The sequence below is a fragment of the Tachypleus tridentatus genome, chromosome 13, assembly GCF_004210375.1.
Source record: "Tachypleus tridentatus isolate NWPU-2018 chromosome 13, ASM421037v1, whole genome shotgun sequence".
NCBI classification, from domain to species: domain Eukaryota; kingdom Metazoa; phylum Arthropoda; class Merostomata; order Xiphosura; family Limulidae; genus Tachypleus; species Tachypleus tridentatus.
Genome location: NC_134837.1, coordinates 121886991 through 121912680, shown reverse-complemented (window position 1 = coordinate 121912680; position 25690 = coordinate 121886991). Strand labels below are relative to the sequence as shown.

Here is a 25690-nt window from a genome sequence, read left to right as displayed (position 1 = left end):
CGTGCAGCTTTGGGCGAAATTCAAACCAAACAAACGTATCAATTCAATCGTACGTATTGGTTTGTATTGAATTTTCACGTAAATGTTTCGTTTTTCTTTTAGAAACCCAGTTAGTTAAATTATTTATTTACACAGTCACATTATATGGTTTAATAATAAATATTTATAATACATGTTTTATGGTTAATTAGATGGCCATCTGGTAAACTTTCTGTGATATGATTATTATTAATAGATGATACGTTTTATATGAATGGTGAGTAAAGCTGATGTCATTGTCGGATTATGTTAATTAACATATGGATAAAGCTGATATGGATGATGGATTGAGGTGATTATCATATGGATAAAACTGGTGTGACTGGTGGATTATAGTCATTGATATATGGAGAAAGTTGATATGATTAATGGATTATGATAACTATCAGACGGTAATTTTCTTGGTTAACTTGTAATGTAGTCACATCAACTGAAACGTTATTTCATCGATTCGCCTTTATGAGTGTGAATGAATTCCTTGCTATTTTCTTGAACGTTTTAGGATACAACCCATAGTAGGTTAACATGTTAACCTTAAGGTTACATTCTTCCTTATGGTTCATTTCATCACAAAATAAACGTTTTCCTTTAACTTCTGGATACACGATATAAGAGTTTAATTCTTACTAACTGGTCTAACAGTTCAACTTAGGAAATCAACAGCATTCCTAATAAGACCACAACTTCCTACCCACCATATAGTGGAAACCTGGGAAAACGAACAAATATAAATATACCTTTCTGGGTTTATAAACCAAGTACCTACTTAACAAGTTTAGCCAGTGGTGTACTTCGCGAAACGTAGAGGTTCACACACAGTTTCGGGATGTTCTTGTGTTGTGTTGGGTTATCTGTTATCCGCTGTCTCACTGTTCTTGTGGGCTACGGATAAAGTTGTTAATGTTATAAGATTTATTGGGTTCAGTCGGCTGTTTTCAGAATACTCGTTGTGTTATAGAATTATGATAGAGTAGTTGGAGAGTTTTCATGACACGAATACTCGATAAATTAAGTAACATCTTCAGCGAGTTTCGTGGAAACTACGGAAAGTTTTTCCCGTTGTTGATCTTAGCTGGGAACTAAAGTGGTGTAACTTAGCAACTGTTCTTAAAAATAGAGGTGATTTACACCCGATGCTTTTAACCTCCTTCGTGTTAGCGTGGCCAAGCGTCTACCGTGCTGGGCTGCGGGTCGGCAGGTTCGAGTCGAGACATGCTGCTAAACACACACATACACTCGCCACTTTCGACTGTTAAACGTTAAAAGTGTAACAGTCAGTCCCGCTATATAATAAAGACTATTCGTATAGGCGACGAGTGTTCATAAACTAGTTGTCTTCTTTTTCTTATCAACAGTCTTAAATTCGGAATGATTACGTGCTCTAACACGTAATACGTGTGACATACAGGTTAAAACACCAATTTACCCCTGTATTCCTTTCCCGTGAAACATATATCTTGAAAACACGTAACTGCCCTTCACCACACTGAGGAGATCAAACCACGGTTATAACTTGATACACAATATTAATGTCACTTTTACAATAATATCAAGTGACAACTCTCTCGATGGACAGAAGTTCACATTTCTAAGAAATGTTTCCAATTTTAGACCAGACCAAGACATTTCGTTACTAAATTTGTGTTCTTATCACTTCGTAAACGAAACCCTTTAGATAGATTAATATATATACCTGATGACCATAAACTTACCTTATAGAGAGTAACATATACGTTTAGAATCTAATGGTAATAAGTCGTTATTAGTTACGGAGAAGCCGTGTATTATATTATAATATAATACAAACATTTTGTAATTACGTTTGGTATCAACAGAACGAACAAAGTGTTTACAAACAACAGATTAACCAAACTTTCAGAACAAACACATCGAACAACAAATGAATAACCGACGATGGCAGATTACGAAAAGGTTTGTTGTTTGTTTGTTTTTCGAATTTCGCGCAAAGCTACTCGAGGGCTATCTGTGCTAGCCGTCCCTAATTTAGCAGTGTAAGACTAGAGGGAAGGCAGCTAATAATCACTACCCACCGCCAACTCTTGGGTTACTCTTTTACCGACGAATAGTGGGATTGACCGTCACATTATAACACCCCCACGGCTGAAAGGGCGAGCATGTTTAGCGCGACGGGGATGCGCAACCCTCAGATTACGAGTCGCACGCCTTAACACGCTTGGCCATGCCGGGCCTACGAAAAGGATATTCAAGACCAAAATAAACATGGTTGTCTAAGAAGTAGAGTAACAACACCTTTCGAATGTTACAGAGAAACAAAACCTGACCAATAAAAATCAGGATTATTTCTTGGTCGTTCTATGACGTCACATTAAGCTGAAAGTAACAGGACAATAGGAGTAGCTGCAGTCAGGATCAAGAACTACACACAGCAGATAACAAGTCTCAGTAACAACAACTCTAAATAATTTTGCTTAAGTAAACGGATACAAATCTACAGATTTGCATGTCAAAACTAAAGGTTTGGAAATCTTTTCTTGAAACCAACACGTTAATACGTAATAATAAATAAAAAACACAGCTAGAACATTGTCTGTTCATTTACACAATGATCAATCCAGTGTTTGAATGTAGAAGGCTTTTTTTTCCAGGTCGATTTTATAAAATTTGAAATTTTAGGGACAATTGTCTGGCGTGTAGAAGTGGTTTACGTTCTTGTTTTTGTGAGATCTTCTGGTTTAAAATACAATATTTTGATCCCTTCAGTACAGACACTGATGGGTTGTCCTTCTACACTCCAAGCTATTGTAAGTGTAACCTAATAGACTGTTCTCTTATATTCTAAGCTATTGTAACTTGATAGACTGTCTTCTTATATTCTAAGCCAGTGGTGCACAAACTTTTTGAGTCAGGGGCCACAAACAGACTTCTCGTAACCGTTGGGGGCCACAAAAAATTGAAGATTAAAATCGTCCCACAGTTGTTTCACACAAGATGAACATCACATTTAAGAACACACAAATAACGATTACATCAAAGAGTTTGCACATTATTCTAAGAAATGTTATGATACGTCAACTGTCACAAAGTCAGTGCAATGGATGGTGCTGCATGTCAACTACGAGCTTAGAAATGTCCGGCTTGATATTTGACGTTGAAAGACGCAAGACTGCTTCCAGATGATTATTAGTCAGCTGATTGCGAGTGTTGTTTTTGTTCAGTTTTATATGCAAGAAAGTCTGTTCGCAGCAGTACGTGCTGCCAAACATGCTGGTGTGGACAAGTGTATTCTCTTTCAGATTAGCAAATGTATCAGGCAACGTTTTGTAGAAGTCGAGCAAACTGTTTTCTCGGTAAATAGCACGCAGTTCATCAGATGCCTGGAGATCAGTAAGTTCAAGCTGATATTCAGCTGACAAGTCATCCACTGACACACTGAACGGATCAGCAAAAAGTTTCATCAACAATCTGCACTGGTCAAAGTCATGAAACCGAGAGTTGAAGGATTGAATCAAGGTATTTAGCTTCTCAACATAAACTTGTGTGTCAATGTCCTGATTCTTCTGTAGCTGTGACTGAAAAGTGGGAAAGTGCACGAAGTTGCCTGATGCTGCTTACTGCCGGAACAACTGCAACTTTGTCCTAGAAGCTGAGACGTGATTTGCAAGCTGACAGACAAGCTGATTTTTGCCTTGCAACTTCAAATTCAGATCATTCAAATATTGTGTCATGTCGACCAGAAAGGTCAAATCAGCTTTCCATGCTGGATCAGTCATGGAAATCACTTCTATGTCTTTGTTCTTGCTTCTGAGGAATTCTATCACCTCATCAATCAACTCCCAGAATCTTCTAAGCATCTTCCCTCGACTCAGCCAGCATACTTCACAGTGATACACAAGGTCACCATAGTCTGAATCAATTTCTTCAAGAAGACTTCGAAACTGACGGTGATTGAGCCCTCGTAATTTGATGAAATTAATTGTTTTCATCACTAATGCCATCAGTCCCTGAAAACCAAGTTCTTTTCTGCACAGGTTCTGTTGGTGAATAATACAGTGCAACTTCACCATCTGGCTGTTCTGCTTTCCTCGATACTTCATCAACAGTGCTACCAGCCCGTTACTTTCTCCAGTCATGGCTGGTGCTCCATCAGTTGTCACACTTAACAGTTTCGTGAAATCTAATGAAACGCTACTGCACAGTCGTACTGTCTCCTCGAATAGAGCAGACCCAGTTGTCTGACCCTTCATGGAACCCATGCCGATTAGTTCCTCTGTGATATCAAACGATGACACACCACGAACAAAAACTAGTAGCTGTGCTGTTGAACTGATGTCAGTCGACTCGTCTGCTGCCAAAGAGAAGTAGACAAAGTTGGCTGCTTTATTTGTAAACTGCCTTGTCACGTCTTCTGAGAGGTGTGAAATTCTTCCTTGAACTGTCATACGATTTAAAGCCACCGTCTGTAGCTTGCGAACTGCTTCCGGACACAACTTTTCAGATGCAGTAATCATGCATTGCTTGACAAAATCACCATCAGTGAACGGTTGGCCAGATTTCGCTATCATCAACGAAATATCGCAACTGAACTCACACGCTGCACCTAAATCAGCTGACTGCTTTGAGAAAACGTTCTGCTGGTAATTCAGCAACCGCCGCAGAGATTCAATTCTTCACCGACAACGTTGTGGAAACCTTTATGCTTCGACTGATAATGATGCTTTATATTGGATACCTTCGCTACTGCTACTGTCGAATGACACAGCAGACAAATCACATTCTTATGTTGTTGAACAAAACAGTATTGTGCAGTCCAATCATCATGAAACTGCCGGTTTTCGTCTTCAACTTTTCTTTTACGATTAGCTGCCATTTTTGTTACGAAATAATATCAAAATAGGGCTCGTAAGTAAATCTCAAAGAACAATTGGAACGCGTGAGATTTCGTAATTACGGAAATATTACATCATTGCGCCAGTGATTAAATGCCTATACACTAACGAGATTTGCTTATTAAATTTTCTTTATTGCTCGACACAAATATGGAACCATCCAGTATCTCTATGTTTGACTTTCCCGTTGGACATCGCAGACCACTCGGCGACTCGTCACGGGCCGGATTTGGCCCGCGGACCAGACTTTGTGCACCACTGTTCTAAGCTATTGTAACTTGATAGACTGTCCTGTTATATTCTAAGCTATTGTAACTTGATAGACTGTCCTCTTATATTCTAAGCTATTGTAACTTGATAGACTGTCCTCCTACACTGTGTTCTTAACTTCAAACAAAGATACTGACTATTGTTTGAAGCATGTCAGATAACAAATCTCACATCAACGTCAGATGAAAAGTGTCATTTTAAGCTACATCATCTATCACTAGTTCAGATGGGTCGATTGTTATCTAAATGGGATCTGTGCGTGTTGAATGTAGACTTTTCATTGACATTCTTTCAACTGGTAGTAATGTGAATAAAATTGTGAAATATCACTTGTAGGTTATTTAAAGGTGTAAAAGTATTTATTCACCAAACTGTTTGAGGGTGCACCACCTTGTCGGTTGCAGTGCCCCTTAAAATCTCACATATACACAAATTACACAAATGTACCATCGATATTACTATAAATCCCACCAGTTACTGCTTCTTATTTAATTCTGAAGCTATGTAGTTAAGACTAGCGGTGGAGAAACTGCTAAAAGACAGTTTGTGTTCTGTTAAACCTTACCTGTACAGGAGACGAGAAAATACTTGTCTTTCTCTAGTAGGAGGAATAGAACAGCTTAATGAAGAAGAAATGTTTGTAAATGCATCCGCTAAAGTGCGTTGCTCGATGTTACGAACTGCTTTTGTTAAGATTCTGATCGCTATTCTAATTCTATGTCGGCTGAGGGTCAAAGGCCGAAGGCGAAGAACCAGTAGCCCTGTGGGGTAGCTACTAAGCGGACCCTTTGTTACGTGCACAGACTGCTCGAGCGCTATCCACAACCACTCACCACCAAATAAGTTTAATTTTCCGCTAACTTTGAAGACCTTGTTCGCTAGTCGGACATCACAGTGCAACAGGATCACTCGGCTGGACCCCTTGACCATATCATCAAATTTCGTTAGAAGTTCCTTCTCACTTTGCATTTTCGTAGTCGAACAACCTGTAAAGAGCGCCATAATGGTTTCCTCAAGAGGTTATTCAGGTGCGTGATCAATAAAGAGCTCGTTTCGCTGTCATCAGCAACTAAAGTTACGTCATACCACTTATTAAAGCTCAGCAACTGGAACACACCATCCGCTAGGTCCGTTGTTAGAGGGTCTAGACTGAGGTACATGGGGTTAACATCCTGAAATGAAGAAAAATAAATATAATACACAATAAACGATAGAATATCCTTTGTTGTTGTCCTTTTATTAAAATATATATCTCTTAAATAGCTTAAGGCAAGTTTTTCTAGAGTGAGTAATGCTAGGAATTCTGTTTAAAATTTAATAATTTATTTAAATGTCATGTATCACGAATGACAGGAAACACAGTGGAAGATAGTTGTTTTAACAAACAAACTCGTTGTTAAATTTTCTAACAGTAACAGCATCAGTTACTGAACAGGATCCAAGTGTGTAAATCACTTTCAAATAGACTTAATTTTCATGTGAGCTAACAGGATAAGATATTGTTTGTTCGTGAAACGAATTGTGCGTAAATAAAAGTAAGCTTTAATTGAATAATTGTACGTGAATAAAAACAAGGTTTAAAACAATAACCTGTAAATGAAAACAAGGTTTAAAACAATAACACGTAAATAAAACCAATGTTTAAAACAATAACACGTAAATAAAACCAATGTTTAAAACAAATAACACGTAAATAAAAACAAGGTTTAAAACAATTACACGTAAAAAAAACAAGGTTTAAAACAATAACACGTAAATAAAAACAAGGTTTAAAACAATTACACGCAAAAGAAAACAAGGTTTAAAACAATAACACGTAAATGAAAACAAGGTTTAAAACAATAACACGTAAATGAAAACAAGGTGTCTGGATGGAAAAAGTAGACATTTATTTGATTTTAGCATATTTAATCCCGGATAATTAAAATGCCGTCAAGAGTTCAATCAAAATAAGATTACACATTTTATCAGCTTTATTACTTGAAATAAAAGAACCTATCTCTAGAGTATACCACTAATTACTTTCAGCGGGACTTGTGTGTGTGTGTGTTTTCGTGTAGCAAAGCCACTCGGGTTATCTGCTGAGCCGACCGAGGGGAATCGAACCCCTAATTTCAGCGTTGTAAATTCTTAGACTTACCGCTGTACTAGCGGGGGGGGCTCAGCGGTACTTAATGATATTATAGCTGATGTATGTGATATAATTGGAAATATCGCCAGTGATATGTAACGATATAACAAATGATGGCGTTACTACGATTAGTTTTGTATAATGATATGTAGTATTACCAGAGGTACCTTCCGGTGGCACAACGGTGTGTCTGCGGATTCACGACGCTAGCAACCGGATTTCGATACCGTGTTAGGCAGAGCAAATATATCCCACTGTGTAGCTTTGTGCTTAATTCTAAACAATCAATCAATTATTAGAAGTATGATCAGTGGTATATTATGTTATAACGAATGATACATCATGGTGTTACTAGGGGTGTACGAGGTCTGTTCAAAAAATACGCGGACTGTCTAAATTGCGCGGCTCCAGGTGGTTCCAGGGGAATCCGCTTGGCGTCGCTAGATTTGCACAGATCAGCTGATTACGACGCCATTTCCCGATTGCAGATATCTTCATTTGTGTATTAGCTACGCGGTTTTAAGTGAAGTGCGATTTTTTCGTTTGGCGGATTTCAGAATGAATAACCTGAAGGAGCAACAACTTGCTGTGAAATTTTGTGTTAAACTTGGAAAATCTGCGACTGAAACTTTTGCTATGCTTAACACGGCTTACAGTGATGTTGCTATGAAGCGTACGGCATGTTTCAAGTGGCATGAACGTTTTAAGGATGGTCGACAGTCCATTGAAGATGATGAGCGTCCTGGACGTCTTTCCACGTCAACTGACGACCCACACGTCGACAAAATCAACACCCTGGTGCGGGCAAATCGACGTCTGACTGTCAGGGAGCTTGCTGAAGAGTGTGGGATATCAGTTGGATCTTGTTACGAGATTTTGACCGAAAATTGAAGATGCACCGCGTTGCTGCGAAATTTGTGCCTCAGAACTCGTGAGTTTTTGGCCAAACACTCGATCACTGTTCTTCCCCACCCCCCTACTCACCTGACCTTACTCCTTGCGATGTTTTCTTGTTCCCCAAACTCAAAAGACCCTTGAAAGGAAGAAGATTTGAGACGATTCCCGAGATTAAGGCAAATGCGACGAAGGAGCTGGAGGACATTACAAAAGAAGCGTACCAGGACTGTTTCAACAAGTGGAAACACCGTTGGGATAAGTGTGTGCGTTGGGGAGGAGAGTACTTTGAAGGGATCCCATACCTGTAACTTCTAAATAAAGTACATTTTGTTTTATGACGTCAGTCCGCTTATCTTTTGAACAGTCCTCGTATAATCAGTGGTGGATTATGATATGATACATCGTGGTGTTACTAGGAGTACGATTATGATATAACAAATGTGGGTATAAGATTACAACAGTAACATGTTATTACCTTCTGATAACGTGAATGACTACTTAAACTTTACAGAATTTAAAAACAAAAGCTTAATCAACAACAAAACATTATTCCAAGTTCTCATACAGCAAGGAAGTAAAAGTTGCCGGTAGGTGAAAGAAAGCATTTACATTTTGAAAATAGGACATCCTGTAACGGAAGATCTATCGTATCCTAGCGTGAAACATTAGTTTTAAATCTACACTGATTTTCACACTTACACAATGATCACTCCAAATTTGCCGCTGGATGTCACCACACAGACTAACAGTATTAAACTGTTGTCACTGGATGCCACCACACAGACCAACAATTTAAAATTGTTGTCACTGGATGTCACCATACGGACCACCAGTTTAACACTGTTGCCACAGGATGCCACCACACAGACCAACAGTTTAATATCGTTGCCCGTGAATGTCACCACACAGACTAACAGTTTAATATTTTTGCCACTAAATACCACTACACAAACCAACAGTTTAATATTGTTGCCACTGGATGTCACCACACAGACCAACGGTTTAATATCGTTGCCACTGAATATCACCACACAGTCTAACAGTTTAATACTGTTGCCACTAAATGTCACCACACAAACCAACAGTTTAACATTATTTGTTTGCTTTAATTAGTTTTGTTTTTCTTGAAAGTTTAGAATAATAGTTTTTCAAAGTTGTTTTTTATCAAGTTTGTGTGATCTCGACACAAAGCCGTCTGTATTTTTATAAAGTTCAGACCTGCCAGCAGCTACTTCAGACTTTAAAATGAACGCTAAGTTTTACAAATTACTGGCTAGCATTTTCTGAAATACAGACTATAGCTTTTCTCAAGAAGGTACTCTAATTTACCAAGTCCTCTAGAACTAGATGTTTCAAACACAATTACTTCTTGCCTTCTACCTTATGAGGACAACACTTACTTTATAACTGAAAATAAACACATGCTAGTGGCCACAGTAGATGTCTGTTTCAGGGCATACATGTGCAACTAAGAACAGAACTGTACGTTTTATACAATGAAAAATATATTTAAGTGAATATTTTAACAGGTTCAAACATTAAAAAATAAGCCTTTAAGAGTACTGCAGTCTTCAAGCAACAATATAGGTTTTATAGGTTCGCTGCGAAACCTGTAAATAAACAAGGATCAGAACTTTACGAGTAAAATAGCTGTGCAATGTGTTTTTTTTTAAATTTATTGTACACTTGGAAATAAATTCGAGAGTCGTGATTCAAAGTAAACAAATGTCAAAGTAACGACCCATCCTCACCGTTTGTGAGGTTATCGGGAGCCTAGAAGAACACCAATATTCGAGGTTTGGTCCCTACGATGAACACTACACAGATAGCCCGTTGCACTTAACACGAAAGACACAAAGAAAGTCTGGTAATGGAAAGACCCCACCCTTCATTTCCATACTTTCGAGGACTCTTGCATGTTTAAACTCCTAGTTTGAGTGGATGGAATTCAGTAACGTACTGAAATCTTGCAAACATTTTCAGGATAACTCCCAGATTTTGGTCTCACGAGATAATAAAATTCACACACTCGCACGCAAGCGATAAAGACATAAAGAAAGATGAGATGCCATTGACTTGACGTCAATGCACTTAACCCACGTCAAATTAAAGTAAAACATGTCGAGAGGAAGGTTAGAATCTGTCCTTAGGGCAACGGTTAGGAAGTTTAACCCTCAAGTTACCGAGGTCCACATTGTATGGTATTTGATTCGTTTATTTAATATTCGCTTGAAGCAACTCGAGAGGTGTCTGCGCTTTCTATGGACTAAAAGAACGCAGCTAGTCCACATCACCCACCGCCAATTCTTGGGACATTCTTTACTAAAGAATAGTGGAATTGACCGAACCATTATACGGCCTCCGCTGTTTAAAATGCAAATATGTTCGGGTACGGATTGTGATACAACAAATTCTGCGAATGTAACATAATTTACAAAATCAAATCTAGTGAAATCACTCATTATGTTTAAAATACCCATGTTACCCTAGAGAAATCACTCATTATGTTTAAAATACCCATGTTACCCTAGAGAAATCACTCATTATGTTTAAAATACACAGGTTACCCTAGTGAAATCACTCATTATGTTTAAAATACCCATGTTACCCTAGAGAAATCACTCATTATGTTTAAAATACACAGGTTACCCTAGTGATAATTGGTAGAATTAATTTCAACATCTGTGTGTTGTTTTTGTTTAGAATTAGAATGATATCCAGTATGCTGTAACTAACGGAATCACGGCCCTTTATAAACAATCTGAAACATGAAAAGTTTAGTAAAACATGTTTATAAACTTGTCTCGCACAGTTTTAAGGTTAAAAGCGTCGTTCACAATTTTTTGTAAGGTACATTGAATGAAAGAAATACATTTGTTTGTTTTGAATATCCGTCCCCGATTTAGACGAGTCGGAATGCACTTACTCAAAAAGCACCCTTCGCCAACTTTTGAGCTATTCTAATTGAATTGTGGGAATTGACGGTCATCATTATAAAGCACTTATGGCCCAAAAGTGCAGAGTATGATTTTGTGACAACAGGACGTTTACATTAAGTCCTCAGGTTCTCACAGTCCGGCATGTTAAATATTATGCTATTCCCAATCTGGAAGAAAAGCATAAATTTATGTGCGCTTTTAAGAAAATATCGAAATGACGTCATTTTAATTTAAAAAAAAAAACTTACAAAAATACCAAACAGCAGCAAACATAATACTCCTTTAAAAAACAGGAATTGTTATGTGCATACTTTCAGATGTAGGGAGAAAGGTTTGGTTTGTTTTGAATTTCGCACACAGCTACACGAAGGCTGTCTGTGCTAACCGTCCCTAATTTATCAGTGCAAGACTAGAGGGAAGGCAACTAGTCATCACCACCCACCGCTAACTCTTGGGCTACTCTTTTACCAACAAATAGTGGGGTTAACCGTTATATTATAATGCCCACATGGCTGAAAGGTGTGATGGGGATTAGAGCGCCCTTAACCACCTGGCCATATCGGGCTGGGGAAAAAAAAAGGGGTTATTAGAAAAAAAAAAAGAATTCATTTTGTACTAATGAAAATGGCGAACGAACGTTACATGTAGTTGCACACGGTATCAAAGGAGACTTATCTTTTACGACACAGGAACGAGGGCAAATACAAAATTAACTCCTGATGGCTGGGTGATAAGTTAAATGCATTCCCTGAGATTTTTTAAAGAACTTAAATTTATCATTCAAAACACTAGGTGGCGTTATGTCTTTGTCTAAAATTTGTACGTAAAGCTACACACCGGCTGAGATCCACTACCCGTTTGGATTCACAGTCCAGGAACACTGGCAACCAAACAGTATCCGAACTACGCGAGACAAAATATCCTGAGACTAGTTTAAAAAAGAAAAATTATTGACTTTTAGTTAAGTTTATTTCTCAGTCACAGTTGTAAAATGGGTTATTTGTGCTGTGCCTGCCGCGGGGATCGAGCATCAAATCTGAGCAGGCACTCTTGAAGCTTATCGCTGAGTCACCAGGGGTAAGGATTATTAGTAAATCGAAAGCAAAAAGTGAAATTGGACAAGATTATCGAAATTCGTGCATAATGTTAGGAGCTTCATCTCGATGTTCCATATCTTTTAAAAGCAGATTTCAAAAATGACAATAAATTAAAAAACACAAACACAGATAAACTACGTTACTTCCAAAGGTTTTACAACTCACGAATGCTAAATCTACCTATAAAGTGAAATTATTCATTTTAACGTATTTTTGAATCGATTCAAATTTCGTCACTTTTATCAACCAGAACACGTTAAATGTGCTGCTTCGATTCGTAAACAAAAAAAAATCCACAAACTGTTCTTTCATTACATAAAAAAAATTCAAAGTCCTACTACCGACGAAAAAAATGTTGAAAGTAAACAGACCTAATTTTGACCTGACAGTTGAGAGCTGTTGTTTAGAGTTTTAGGATTACCGGATAGTCCAAATGGGCCAAAAATGATTTGGTAAAGTGGGTGTAATACACTCGCTCACCCATTTTTTATTCACTTTCTCCTGAATACTGAAATATTTAGCATAGTTTGATATTCTCAACCTCTCCCCGTCACACCAAACATGCTGTGGGGGCGTTATTATGTGACGGTCAATCTCACTATTCATTGGTAAAAGAGTAACCGAAGAGTTGGCGGTGGGTAGTGATGACGATCTGCCTTCCCTCTAGTCTCACACTGCTAAATTAGGGACGGCTAGCGCAGATAGCCCTCGTGTAGCTTTGCGTGAAATTCAAAACAAACCAATCTAAACCTCTTCAGCGCATTTACTTGTTTTTGAAATTGCGAAAAGCAACGCAATTAGTCCTCTGTGTCGAACCGTCCCTAGTTTGAATACTCAGCTGGTCAACAACACGCTTCTCCTACTCTTCTCTGACTGTTTCTTCTATGCCGCACCTTCTGCATCAAAGCGCTGTTCTTGCTGCAACGCGACGATTGGTCTACTGATCCACAGTACAGGTTACATAAACTAATGCGCTTCGCATGGCTCTTCTTGTAGAAAGCAAATATTGAAATATTGTCCTATAGATCTATAGGAAACGTTATAACCAGCATAGACTAAGTACATTGTATTTGATAACAAGATTAACAGTAATTTCTTCATTTTCTTCAACAATACTTGAAGTCTATTGCACAGAATAATACATTTAATAAACTCCAGGACGTCTTCATTAAACTCTAATTACTTTTCCTGTGATAACAACTTATTAAAACACAAACAACGCAGACGAACTTTATTTTCGCGAGAAATTTCGTTAAATCCGAGAGTAAAGGTCCGAAACGAAAGCGTTTGAGATTTGAATGTCATGTTTATATTAAAATCAGGGTTCTAATAATGCAGGCATCAACAGTGTATACGCTTCTTGTGTTGCGATCTCCGCCTTGTGGCGAAATGTGATTATTATGTATTATTTTTGTTATGTTAAAGCTTACTGTACGGTTGATATAATGTGGCTTAAATGCTATTAAAAACACCCACAGTGGCACTGAGATATGAGTGTCGATTTACAACGCTATAATTCGAGTTTTGATATCCGTGGCGGGCTGACAACAGATAGCCCATTGTGTAACTTTGTCCTTAATTACCAAAAACCGAACAAGAAAATCCCTAAATGGATGAATAACGAATGTAATATTTAGAACGTTAATTACAGCACACAAACTCTGTGCTAATGGAGTAAGCACGAATATAGTTTAGCAAAAAAAAGTTTAATATTACTTTCAAGTGACATATATTACAAAAATGAAGTATTGTGAACAGATCTTCGTAACGAAAAAATTTATTTTCCTCTTTTGATGGGAAAACTCTTTGCTTACCTCTAATGATAAAAATAATTTATGTATTTTGTTTACTATATATCTCTGGTTTACTATTCCAAGCAGCTCTGGCAGAACCGTGAAGTTGTTTGGTTCTATTTAGCTAGGTCAAGAGTGACCATATTGGTTGTTCGTTACTTGGCCCTATTTAGCTTGGCCGAGAGTGATCATGGTTGTTGCTCTTTGTTTGGCCTCTGTAGCTTGGTCGAAAGTGATCATGGCGGTTGTTCTTTGTTTGATCCTCTTCAGCTTGGTCGAGAGTGATCATGGTTGTTGTTTGTTTTGGCCTCTAGCTTGGTTGAAAGTAATCATGGTTGTTGTTCTTTGTTTTGGCCTCTATCTTGGTCGAAAGTGATCATATTGGTTGTTCGTTACTTGGCCCTATTTAGCTTGGCCGAGAGTGATCATGGTTGTTGCTCTTTGTTTTGGCCTCTGTAGCTTGGTCGAGAGTGTACATGGTTGTTGTTCTTTGTTTTGGCCTCTTTTGCTTGGTCGAAATTGATCAGGGTGGTTGTTCTTTGTTTAGTCCTCTTAAGCTTGGTCAAGAGTGTACATGGTTGTTGTTCTTTGTTTTGGCCTCTTTAGCTTGGTAGAAAGTGATCATGGTGGTTGTTCTTTGTTTGGTCTTCTTTAGCTTGGTAGAGAGTGATCAAGATGGTTGTTCATTGCTTAGTCATCTTTAGCTTGGTCAAGAGAGTACATGGTGGTTGTTCTTTGTTTTGGCCTCTTTAGTTTGGTTGAAAGTAATCATGGTGGTTGTTCTTTGTACTGGCCTCTTTAGCTTGGTCAAGAGTGTACATGGTTGTTGTTCTTTGTTTTGGCCTCTTTAGCTTGGTCGAAAATGATCATGGTGGTTGTTCTTTGTTTTGGCCTCTTTAGCAAGGACGAGAGTGATCATGGTGGTTGTTCTTTGTTTGATCTTCTTTTGCTTTGTCGAAAGTGATCATGGTGGTTGTTTTTGTTTTGGCCTCTTTAGCTTGGTCAAGAGTGATCATGGTGGATGTTCTTTGTTTTGGCCTCTTTAGTTTGGTTGAAAGTAATCATGGTGGTTGTTCTTTGTTTGGTCCTCTTTAGCTTAGTCAAGAGTGTGCATGGTTGTTGTTCTTTGTTTTGGCCTCTTTAGCTTGGTCGAGAGTGTACATGGTTGTTTTCTTTGTTTTGGCCTCTTTTGTTTGGTCGAAAGTGATCATGGTGGTTGTTCTTTGTTTAGTCCTCTTAAGCTTGGTCAAGAGTGTACATGGTTGTTGTTCTTTGTTTTGGCCTCTTTAGCTTGGTAGAAAGTGATCATGGTGGTTGTTCTTTGTTTGGTCTTCTTTAGCTTGGTAGAGAGTGATCATGGTGGTTTTTCATTGCTTAGTCGTCTTTAGCTTGGTCAAGAGAGTACATGGTGGTTGTTCTTTGTTTTGGCCTCTTTAGCTTGGTTGAGAGTGATCATGGTGGTTGTTCTTTGTTTTGGCCTCTTTAGCTTGGTCAAGAGTGATCATGGTGGTTATTCTTTGTTTGATCTTCTTCAGCTTGGTCGAAAGTGATCATGGTGGTTGTTCTTTGTTTTGGCCTCTTTAGCTTGGTCAAGAGTGATCATGGTGGTTGTTCTTTGTTTGATTTTCTTTAGCTTGGTCGAAAGTGATCATGGTGGTTGTTCTTTGTTTAGTCCTCTTTAGCTTAGTCAAGAGTGATCATGGTGGATCTTCTTTGTTTGGTCCTCTTTAGCTTGGTCGAGAGTGATCATGGTGGTTGTTCTTTGTTTAGTCCTCTTTTGCTTGGTCGAAAGTGATCATGGTGGTTGTTCTTTGTTCAGTCCTCTTAAGCTTGGTCAAGAGTGTACATGGTTGTTGTTCTTTGTTTTGACCTCTTTAGCTTGGTTGAGAGTGATCATGGTGGTTGTTCTTTGTTTTGGCCTCTTTAGCTTGGCCGAGAGTGAATCCTGATTTGCTAGGATGTTTTTTAGCTTTGTCGAAAGTGATCATGGTGGTTTTTCTTTGTACTGGCCTCTTTAGCTTGGTCAAGAGTGTACATGGCTGTTGTTTTTGTTTTGGCCTCTTTAGCTTGGTCGAAAGTGATCATGGTAGTTGTTCTTTGTTTAGTCCTCTTTAGCTTAGTCAATAGTGTACATGGTTGTTGTTCTGTGTTTTGGCCTCTTTCGCTTGGTCGATAGTGATCATGGTGGTTCTTCTTTGTTTGGTCATCTTTCGCTTGATCGAGAGTAATCATGGTGGTTGCTCTTTGTTTTGGTCTATTTTGCTTGATCGAAAATAATCATGGTGGTTGTTCTTTGTTTTGGCCTCTTTAGCTTGGTCAAGAGTGATCATGGTGGTTGTTCTTTGTTTGATTTTCTTTAGCTTGGTCGAAAGTGATCATGGTGGTTGTTCTTTGTTTAGTCCTCTTTAGCTTAGTCAAGAGTGATCATGGTGGATCTTCTTTGTTTGGTCCTCTTTAGCTTGGTCGAGAGTGATCATGGTGGTTGTTCTTTGTTTAGTCCTCTTTTGCTTGGTCGAAAGTGATCATGGTGGTTGTTCTTTGTTTAGTCCTCTTAAGCTTGGTCGAAAGTGATCATGGTGGTTGTTCTTTGTTTTGGCCTCTTAACTTGGTCGAAAGTGATCATGGTTGTTGATCTGTGTTTTGGCCTCTTTAGCTTGGCCGAGAGTGAATCCTGATTTGCTAGGATGTTTTCTAGCTTTGTCGAAAGTGATCATGGTGGTTGTTCTTTGTACTGGCCTCTTTAGCTTGGTCAAGAGTGTACATGGCTGTTGTTCTTTGTTTTGGCCTCTTTAGCTTGGTCGAAAGTGATCATGGTAGTTGTTCTTTGTTTAGTCCTCTTTAGCTTAGTCAATAGTGTACATGGTTGTTGTTCTTTGTTTTGGCCTCTTTCGCTTGGTCGAAAGTGATCATGGTGGTGGTTCTTTGTTTGGTCATCTTTCGCTTGATCGAGAGTAATCATGGTGGTTGCTCTTTGTTTTGGCCTCTTTAGCTTGGTCGAGAGTAATCATGGTGGTTGCTCTTTGTTTTGGCCTCTTTAGCTTGGTCGAGAGTAATCATGGTGGTTGCTCTTTGTTTTGGTCTCTTTTGCTTGATCGAAAATAATCATGGTGGTTGTTCTTTGTTCGGTTGTATTTAGCTTGATCGACAGTATGCATGATGTTTGTTCTACGTTTGATCCTCTGATTAAATATCGTAATCGCTACTCTTTGTTGTCCATACTGTTAAGCAAAATCTCCAACTACTTGGACAAGACATCTATGTTACCTGGCTCTATGTGCTCCAAGTAGTACACATGCTGGTTAGACATTCTGAACTCTGCTTCCAATTTCATGAAATACTGGGCTAATTTTTTTTCTCCACTAACATTTAATTCTTTATATTAATTTCTTGTTTAAAACACCACATTGATTCCAGCGATGTAACTTTAAGTTACATTATCTATACGTACGATAGGTTAGCGTCAATCAATGTTGTTTTTTTATCGTACCGGAAGAGTTTCGTTTTGAAATTCTTCGCTTCGATTCTGTCTTCATCGGGTTTTTGGTTTTAATGACCAGGAGGGTCAGGTTCACTTAGACCTCTTCCTCCTGTCAGTGCTATTCATTTATTTGTTGTAGGATGTTGGTATTGAATATATATGCAGGTCAGTGTATGTAGTACTTGCTCTGATCCCTGTCAGGGTGGATGTTCATGTAAAGATCATTGTCAGTAATTATTTATTTTATTTTTAGGTGATAAAATGTTAAACTAACATAAGTTTAGTAATCGATGGCCTAATTCATTTTTTATTTCTAAAATAGATACTAACAGGATAAAGGTCCATTTCCAACATGTACGTAGTTGTGGTCAAGTTCATGTAGTAAGCCAATTTTATCAATTTTTGTGAAAGTAATTTAGAGAATTATGCAAGAGACCATCGGAAATGATTTGAATAATTGTGTATGAATTTTGATAACGCACTGCGAGAGATTTTGTATGCTAAAGTAATAATTGAGTTTTGTGTTGTCTGTAGTGTGTTAGTGCTATATTTACCCAAGCTGGACATGCATCTTCTACGATAGATCTTAAGTACATTTTATAGATTTTAATTATATTATCTGGTGAAGTTCCTTGATTTTTACCGGTTAGACTTTTTGCATAATTTGCGCGTTTCCAAATTCTGGTTAGTATATTATTTGTACGCTTAACTCACGTTAGCTTCGTATCGTAGCTTAAACCTAGGAATTTTGCCGAAGTAGTGAATGGTCTGTAAAGTGTTGTTTGGAATTCTTGTTGATCGAACTGGTTTGGTTTGAATTTCGCACAAAAGTACACGAGAGCTATCTGCGCTAGCCGTTCATAATTTAGCAAAAATTCTAGAGAAAAGGCAATAGTCGTCAACACCAGTGGTATTGGCTGTTACATTATAACTCCCCCACGGCTGAAAAAGCGAGCATGTTTGGTGCGACGGAGATTCGAACCCGTGACCTTCAGATTAGGAGTCGAACGCCTTAACACACTAGGTCATGCCGGGCCAATAACAATGTTAAAAACCTGTTAATAAAAAAAAATCGAACGTCTGTAAATAACTATTTCATCGACTGAATACATTTAAGTACTTTTGGGTTAATTAAATACCTATGAATATAGATAATTAATATGTATATATTTACGTTGCTCAAAAACACCCTTAGACTATAATTCTAGTAAAAGAGATCTATAAATTATTTTTTCTCTATTAGTTTCTTTCATTACGACTATTTTTTCACCTGAATGCACACAACAGCCTAAAGGGCAAGACTGATGCACAGCCGTTCCTAATTTTGGACTGCAAATCAATGGGAGGGAAATCAGTCGACAGCATCCGTCGCCTGGAGTGGCTTTTATTATCTTTATTGCGGTATCGACTTTCACTCTTATAACAGAAATACCACTTAAAAATCCAAAGTTTGCCACCCACTCTTACTCTTAAATCACCTACAACTGGAAATTTCTCGTATTACTTCAAGTATTCGAACACGACTTGCCAGCTCCGAAATTCAGAGCTCTACGTCAGAACAAACAAGTTTTCTTAGACGTTTTTAAGTCTTGTAAGGTAGTGCTTTCTCTAACTTCCTGCTACTAAATGATTCATTTGTCACAGCGCAAAGCTATACAATGGACCTTCTGTACTGCGTCCACGTAGAAATCAAGCCCCAAATTCTAGCGTTATAAGCTCCAAATTGTACTGTTTGGCTGCCTGGAAAAACGATTTAATGTTCAGTTTGGTTCATATATTTCTGAAAGTTTATCTCCTTTAGTGCACATTAGAAAAACTAAAGTTCTTTTCATAAATATCTTACTAGGAGGCCCAGCGCGTTAAGGCGTGCGACTCGTAATCCGAGGGTCGCGGGTTCGCATCCCTGTCGCGCCAAACATGCTCGCCTTTTCAGCCGTGGGGACGTTATAATGTGACGATCAATCCCCCTATTTGTTGGTAAAAGAGTAGCTCAAGAGTTGGCGGTGGGTGGTGACGACTAGCTGCCTTCCCTCTAGTCTTACACTGCAAAATTAGGGACGGCTAGCACAGATAGCCCTCGAGTAGCTTTGTGCGAAATTCGAAAACAAATCTTACTAGGCAAAGCATACAATCATAGACGTAATTTCAGGCTATTAAAATAAGCTGGAATTTTGAGCAATTTGGGTATAATCTAAACATAGAGGTACGAGCCCATTGAAATTAAGCCAACCAAAGCTTTTAATAAAAAAAGTTAGTAATTAGTACTGCTTTTGTTACCGACCATAATAATTACATAAGGTTGTTTAAATTGTTAAAAAATTATTTTTGTGCGTTTCTTTATCACCAAAGTACCCAACCAACGACAGCAAATTAGTGTCACCAACTGAGCTATTTTGCCTCCTAAAAGTAAGGTATTTTATTTAACAAACGTTTACCGCTGTAAGATCTCAACCGTCCACTCAATGACATCGTTTTGATACCTTTACTGTTGGTAAGTACGTACATGTATTGCACCATTGACAATTTTATATTTCTGTGGTTTAAACTCGCGTGTAAAAACAATACGAAAACAATTTGGGTGGGGCCACTCAGTTTCTACATAAAACACCTCCGAAAATATTGATGTAAATTACCTCATTGATTGGATTTCTCTTCACAATATTTTCTGTCTCATATATTACCAGAGGTCCTTAAACCGAAGACCCTCACCCACCCAACAGAGCAACTTGTGCAAAAATAATTCAGAAATATAGGCTTTAAAGCAATATCTTCCAACTACCATAAATCATTCTAGGGTTAACAATGCCAAAAGCAAGGAATAATAGTGCCTGATACACCTATACAAAAACAGTCTTTACTGTGTGGTATTTTATTTAATTTTTCAAAGTATCATATTAAAAGTTTCGAATTTATTTTCTAAAAAGGTTTGTTTGTTTTGAATTTCGCACAAAGCTACTCGAGGGCTAACTGTGCTAGCCGTCCCTAATTTAGCAGTGTAAGACAGCTAGTCATTACCACCCACCGCCATAGGCTACTCTTTTACCAACGAATAGTGGGATTGACCACAACATTATAACGCCCCCACGGCTGAAAGGGCGAGTATGTTTGGCGCGACGGATATGCGAACCCGCGACCCTCAGATTACGAGTCGCACGCCTTAACACGCTTGGCCATGCCGGGCATTTTCTAAAAGGAAACGAGCATTTGCTAACCCTAATTTTTCGCCAACTTGTTAAATATTTGCTATTCCAAATTTCTCTCCATCTTCTCAAATATTTCTTAACCATAATTTCTTGTCATCTTCGTAAACTAACCCTAATTTCTTGCTGTATTTGATTCATATATTTCTGAAAGTTTATTACCATAAGAGTACATTAAAAAATGAAGTACGTATATTCACGCATTTCTATAAAAAAGCGCCCAATCACAGACGCAGTCAGGACTTCCTCTAATGTATAATAATCAGTCGCTGAAAGCTTAATAGTATCGTGGAAAGGGAGAAAGAAGATGGGATTTTTAAATTCGTTTGTTATCAGCTGAACACAGATGCACGAGAATGAATTTTATTACTACATTCATTCGGTTTTTGACCTTCAAATTATAAAGCGTCGATCTCTTAGATTTACCTGCAAGATTTGCTCACGAATGTATATGGGAATTCAGTCCGTTTCCATCGAAATAGCAATTTGACATACATTTGTAGAAATGGAGAAGAACACAAGGTCGTCTTAGAGAATGTTGGACTTTCCACCGAGGATTGGATCTTCTTGTGTATGAAACATCTTGAATATATAGACCGAAAAGCGAAAAAAAAACAGAACGAAAATTTATGCGATAAAAAACAGATTGGAAGTCATTTCACTAAATTTCTTTGTATTAGAAGTAGGCCGAATGTGGCTCAGCGGTGAGAGTGTCGGACTACGGGTTCGGAGTTCATGGTTCGAGCACCGTTACCTTATTCAATCCAATACATCGTGTTAGTCGTTCTGGTTTTTAAACCTCACATGAAAATCCCGAGAGGCAATCCAGGGGCGCTCAGAAACTGTTGTTCAGAAGTCAGACATAACTTGAGAGGTAGAGGTGAATCTTGGTTTTTTTGAATGGGAGATCTGGGAGTCAAGAATAGCTGGGAAGAAGCTCAGAAAGGTTCCGTTATCTTATGGGACCTTGAATTATTTAAAATAGTGAATGTAAAACATCACCATCCGAATAGGGTGGCCCACGAGATGACTAGCCGCCTTTCCTCTAGACCTTCCTCCAATGACCCGGTATAACGATTTCAAATTACCCCATTAAATGTTACCCCTCGGTAATTTGAATTTGTTTTCATATTACCGGGGGTAGGACAAAATCGATTTCAGGTTACCCCGGGGTAGTGTGAAATCGATTTCATCTTAACCCCCTTGATTTCAAACCACCCCCTTCCCGATAGACTCGTTTTAACGGTTTGTTAAGTGCTAGACGTCTTTATCGCACTCAGTGTATGTAAATGAAATTAACATATTAATAATAAAGTAAAAATTCGAATATTTATCATCTTCTATATCTCATGCTATCAATCACTCATTTTCCTTTCAGTGCGCATAAAGAAGTATAAAAATTAATATGTTAATATACAACATATTGACCTTGTGGTCTGGCGAGGACGAGCTCTTAAAATACCTTTTATCTAATATAAATCATCAATTTTAATAAAAGAAATAATAGGCCTTTTGCCTATTTTCATGTACATAGCTACGTACTCGACACTACAAATATTAAAAGCAATCATTATGTTTGTCATTTTGGCGCTAGAAGAGGGGTAATTTGAAATCAAGGGGGTAATTTAAAATCGATTTCATGTTACTCCCCCGGTACTCTGAAAACGATTTCATATTACTGGGGGTAACTTGAAAACTGGAGTAATTTGAAATCGTTACACCAGCATGGTCAGGTGGTTAAGGCGCTCGACTAGTAATCTGAGGGTCGCTGGCTCGAAACCACGTCACACCAAACATCGCTCGACCTTTCAGCCGTGGGAGCGTAATAATCTTGCAGTGAACTCCACTATTTGTTGGTAAAAGAGTAGCCCAAGAGTTGGCGGTGGGTGGTAATGACTAGCTGCCTTCCTTCTAGTCTTACACTGCTAAATTAGGGACGGCTAGCGCAAATAGCTCTCGTGTAGCTTTGCGCGAAATTCAAAAACATACACACACATATATCAATATTTATTTCAAAATGTCCAAAGATGGCGCTGCATGAATACACAAATACCAAAGCAATATGAATTATAATCCCGAATGCTAATAGGGATCCCTCATTTTTTTTTTGAAGGGGGTGTATAAAATATTATCAGACCCTGATTTTTGTTCACACAGTGACGACATTTAGTCAATGCAGTATCTTGATTAACTTTCATTAAAAGCTAATAGGAAACTCCCTCTATTCAAAGTAAATTATTTGCATTCTGGCTACTCAATGACCCTTCTTTCTTGTTGGCTAGTGGTAGTACTGCATGTACAAAAGTGGATTAGATCCATGTTCACAAAGTAGATTACTAGTTTCTTGTGTTGCGTTATATTTTCAATCGCATGAAGCAGATAAGAAATTCGAATAATTTAATTACATTAAATTACCCGTTCAAAAAACGGGTTTCGATACCTGATTGGACACAGCACATATAGACGGTTGCGTGGCTTTGTGCTTAGCTATAGATAAACAGTTAAACCTTAAAGGTGTGTAGCGTAAATAGCCCTGATAGTTTTACGCGAACAAACAACCTCCTTTTACGTTTTTTTCATATAGAGAACTTTAATAGGTTTAACTCATCTCCGCGGACATGACTCATGAATACCACCGTTTAGCTAACTTAACGAAACAATAATAGACCTGTCCGTAATATGACTTTCTGATTCTCAAGCGAATTGACAAACTCAGCCTGAGTTGATACCTTGAATGATTCGTTCTTATATCCACAAACGAAATTGAAACCTAGTTTTTAATATTATTACGTTAAAAAGAAAACAGAGCCATAGAAATGAAAAAAAAAGTTAAACGCAATTACTACAAAGAAACACGTGATATAATATTTTTATGTTATACCCACAAACCGAAGGACAGGACGTGGGCCTGTTGGTTAGCACTGCGAATCCCAGGATTTTTGGTTTGTGTCCCTCTGCAGAAAATTCTTGCCCCAATGGGTGTATGCTATAAGAGTAAGAGTCAAATCCTATTATTCAGTTAAATAGGAGTAGACCAAGAGTTGGCGGTGGATACTGTTGACTAGATACCTTTCCTCTAGTTTATCGTTTCATACTTAGGGTCAGTACAAGGTAGCCCATTTACAAATTTACACCAATGTAAGACTAACTCCACTTTCAACAACATGGGAGTTACGTAAAGTGTAACTTCAAGAAGACAGATGGTAGCTTTCAAACACGGAAGTTGTATATATTCACCACAAGTCTCAGTTCTCGTCAGTCTCAGCAAAATACTGGTCATACTGCCAACGTGCCACGAGAACGGTTAAAGTCGATGTCGTCGTGCGACCTGAATTATTTACTCTAAATACACTATTTTGAAATGAAAAATTCAAAATCGCATGTATTCCTTGGGGAGTTTGTAAACTTAGTTTCTCAACGTTGTATTTTTTATTTCTTTTTTTTTTTAATCTATTTTTAGTATCGCTTAAGGTTTTGCATATGACAACTCTGAGTCACTTAGCGTTCAAACCAATAATGGGAAAACTGTAAAATGGTTTGTTGAACTACAAATCAATGCACAACTATGTATGTGTACACCAAAGCATTAATTTTCTTTTATTTGGAATTTATTTAAAGTTCTCAAGCGATATAAATTATACAAAACCTTAAAACTGTGCTCATAATTTTTAATAAGATAAAATTACTTACCAGGCCTCTCTCCATCATGTTAAGTAATCACTAACCCTAATTTGTTTCCAGGATGTTAAGAAATTATTAACCCTAACTTGTCATCACGATGTGAAGTAATCGCTAACCCTAACTTATTACCACGATGTTAACTAATCACTAACCCTGTTGTCTCTTCACGATGTTGAGTAGTTACTAACCCTACTTTCATACTATGACGTTAGGTAATCATCAAGATTAATCAAAAATGTACTTGGGTACCTTCATATTTCAAAATAAAGACAATCAGTAATGAAAGAGCCTATTTCATATAATTTTTGTTTCATCACTTACCAAGTTCTGATACTAACGAAAGGTCTCTCAGACAGTGATTTATAGAAAAAAGTAGAAAGATCTGAAATGCCATTTTAACACGTTTCTGATTTTCAATCTGCAATGGACATATTAAGAGGAGCGTGGAAACAAATCTACAGTTAATATGATTTTTATTACAAATTTTAGGCCTAGCGTTTGTGTGTTTTCTTATAGCAAAGCTATATCCCATGTCCACCAAGGGGAATTGAATCCGTAATTTTCAGCGTTGTAAATTCAAAGACTTACTGCTTTCTCACCGGGAAGACAGGCCAAGTGTTATAAATATTTGCTCTGTATATAATGTGTATGTTAAACCAATGTTAAATATTACCATAAACGTTTAAGCCTATTTCTATAAACTGCGAGTTGAACATAGTTAATGGAAAAGTTTGTTAGTTAGTTACCACCATTAGATTTCATCTAGGAACATAGGGCTGCAATCGCTTGCGGATTCTTCAACAAGTATTTAAGTGAGTAGGTTGTTAGCCCACTGCACCGAGCCGTCCCTAATTTAGCAGTGTAAGACTAGAGGGAAGGCAGCTAGTCACTACCACCCACCGCCAACTCTTGGGATACTCTTTTACCAACGAATAGTGGGATTGAACGTCACATTATAACGCCCCCACGGCTGGGAGGGCGAGCATGTTTGGCGCGACGCGGGCGAGAACCCGCGACCCTCGGATTACGAGTCGCACGCCTTACGCGCTTGGCCATGCCAGGCCTAGTTAATGAAAAAAGAAATGAAAAAATAAAAATGCTACTATTTCTGGAGGACTTCAATATGCCATTAAAAGTCTGTCCAAGTTAGTTGAACAGAAATGTCGATAATGTGACTTTGTTTTTAATTTCTTGGATTTCGCTCAAATCTACTCATTGGCGGGTTAGTCGTCCCTAATTTTGAAGTTTTGAAATACGAGGAGAGGTTGACACCATCCATTGCCAACTCTTGAGTTAC

The 25690-nt window shown here is 38.0% G+C and overlaps 1 protein-coding gene across 1 annotated transcript in view; it reads right to left on the bottom strand.

The window, feature by feature from the left end:
• Nucleotides 1–24550, bottom strand: part of LOC143238922 (glutamate receptor ionotropic, NMDA 3A-like) — a 47593-nt gene extending 23043 nt beyond the window's left edge. The window contains exons 1-2 of the mRNA XM_076479566.1: nucleotides 24403–24550; nucleotides 5743–6349 (exon numbers count right to left, since the gene is read on the bottom strand). Coding sequence (XP_076335681.1) covers nucleotides 5743–6179 — 437 coding nt within the window. The 5' untranslated portion in view covers nucleotides 6180–6349; nucleotides 24403–24550. The remainder of the gene's footprint in view (nucleotides 1–5742; nucleotides 6350–24402) is intronic.
• Between the last annotated feature and the right edge of the window lie 1140 nt (nucleotides 24551–25690).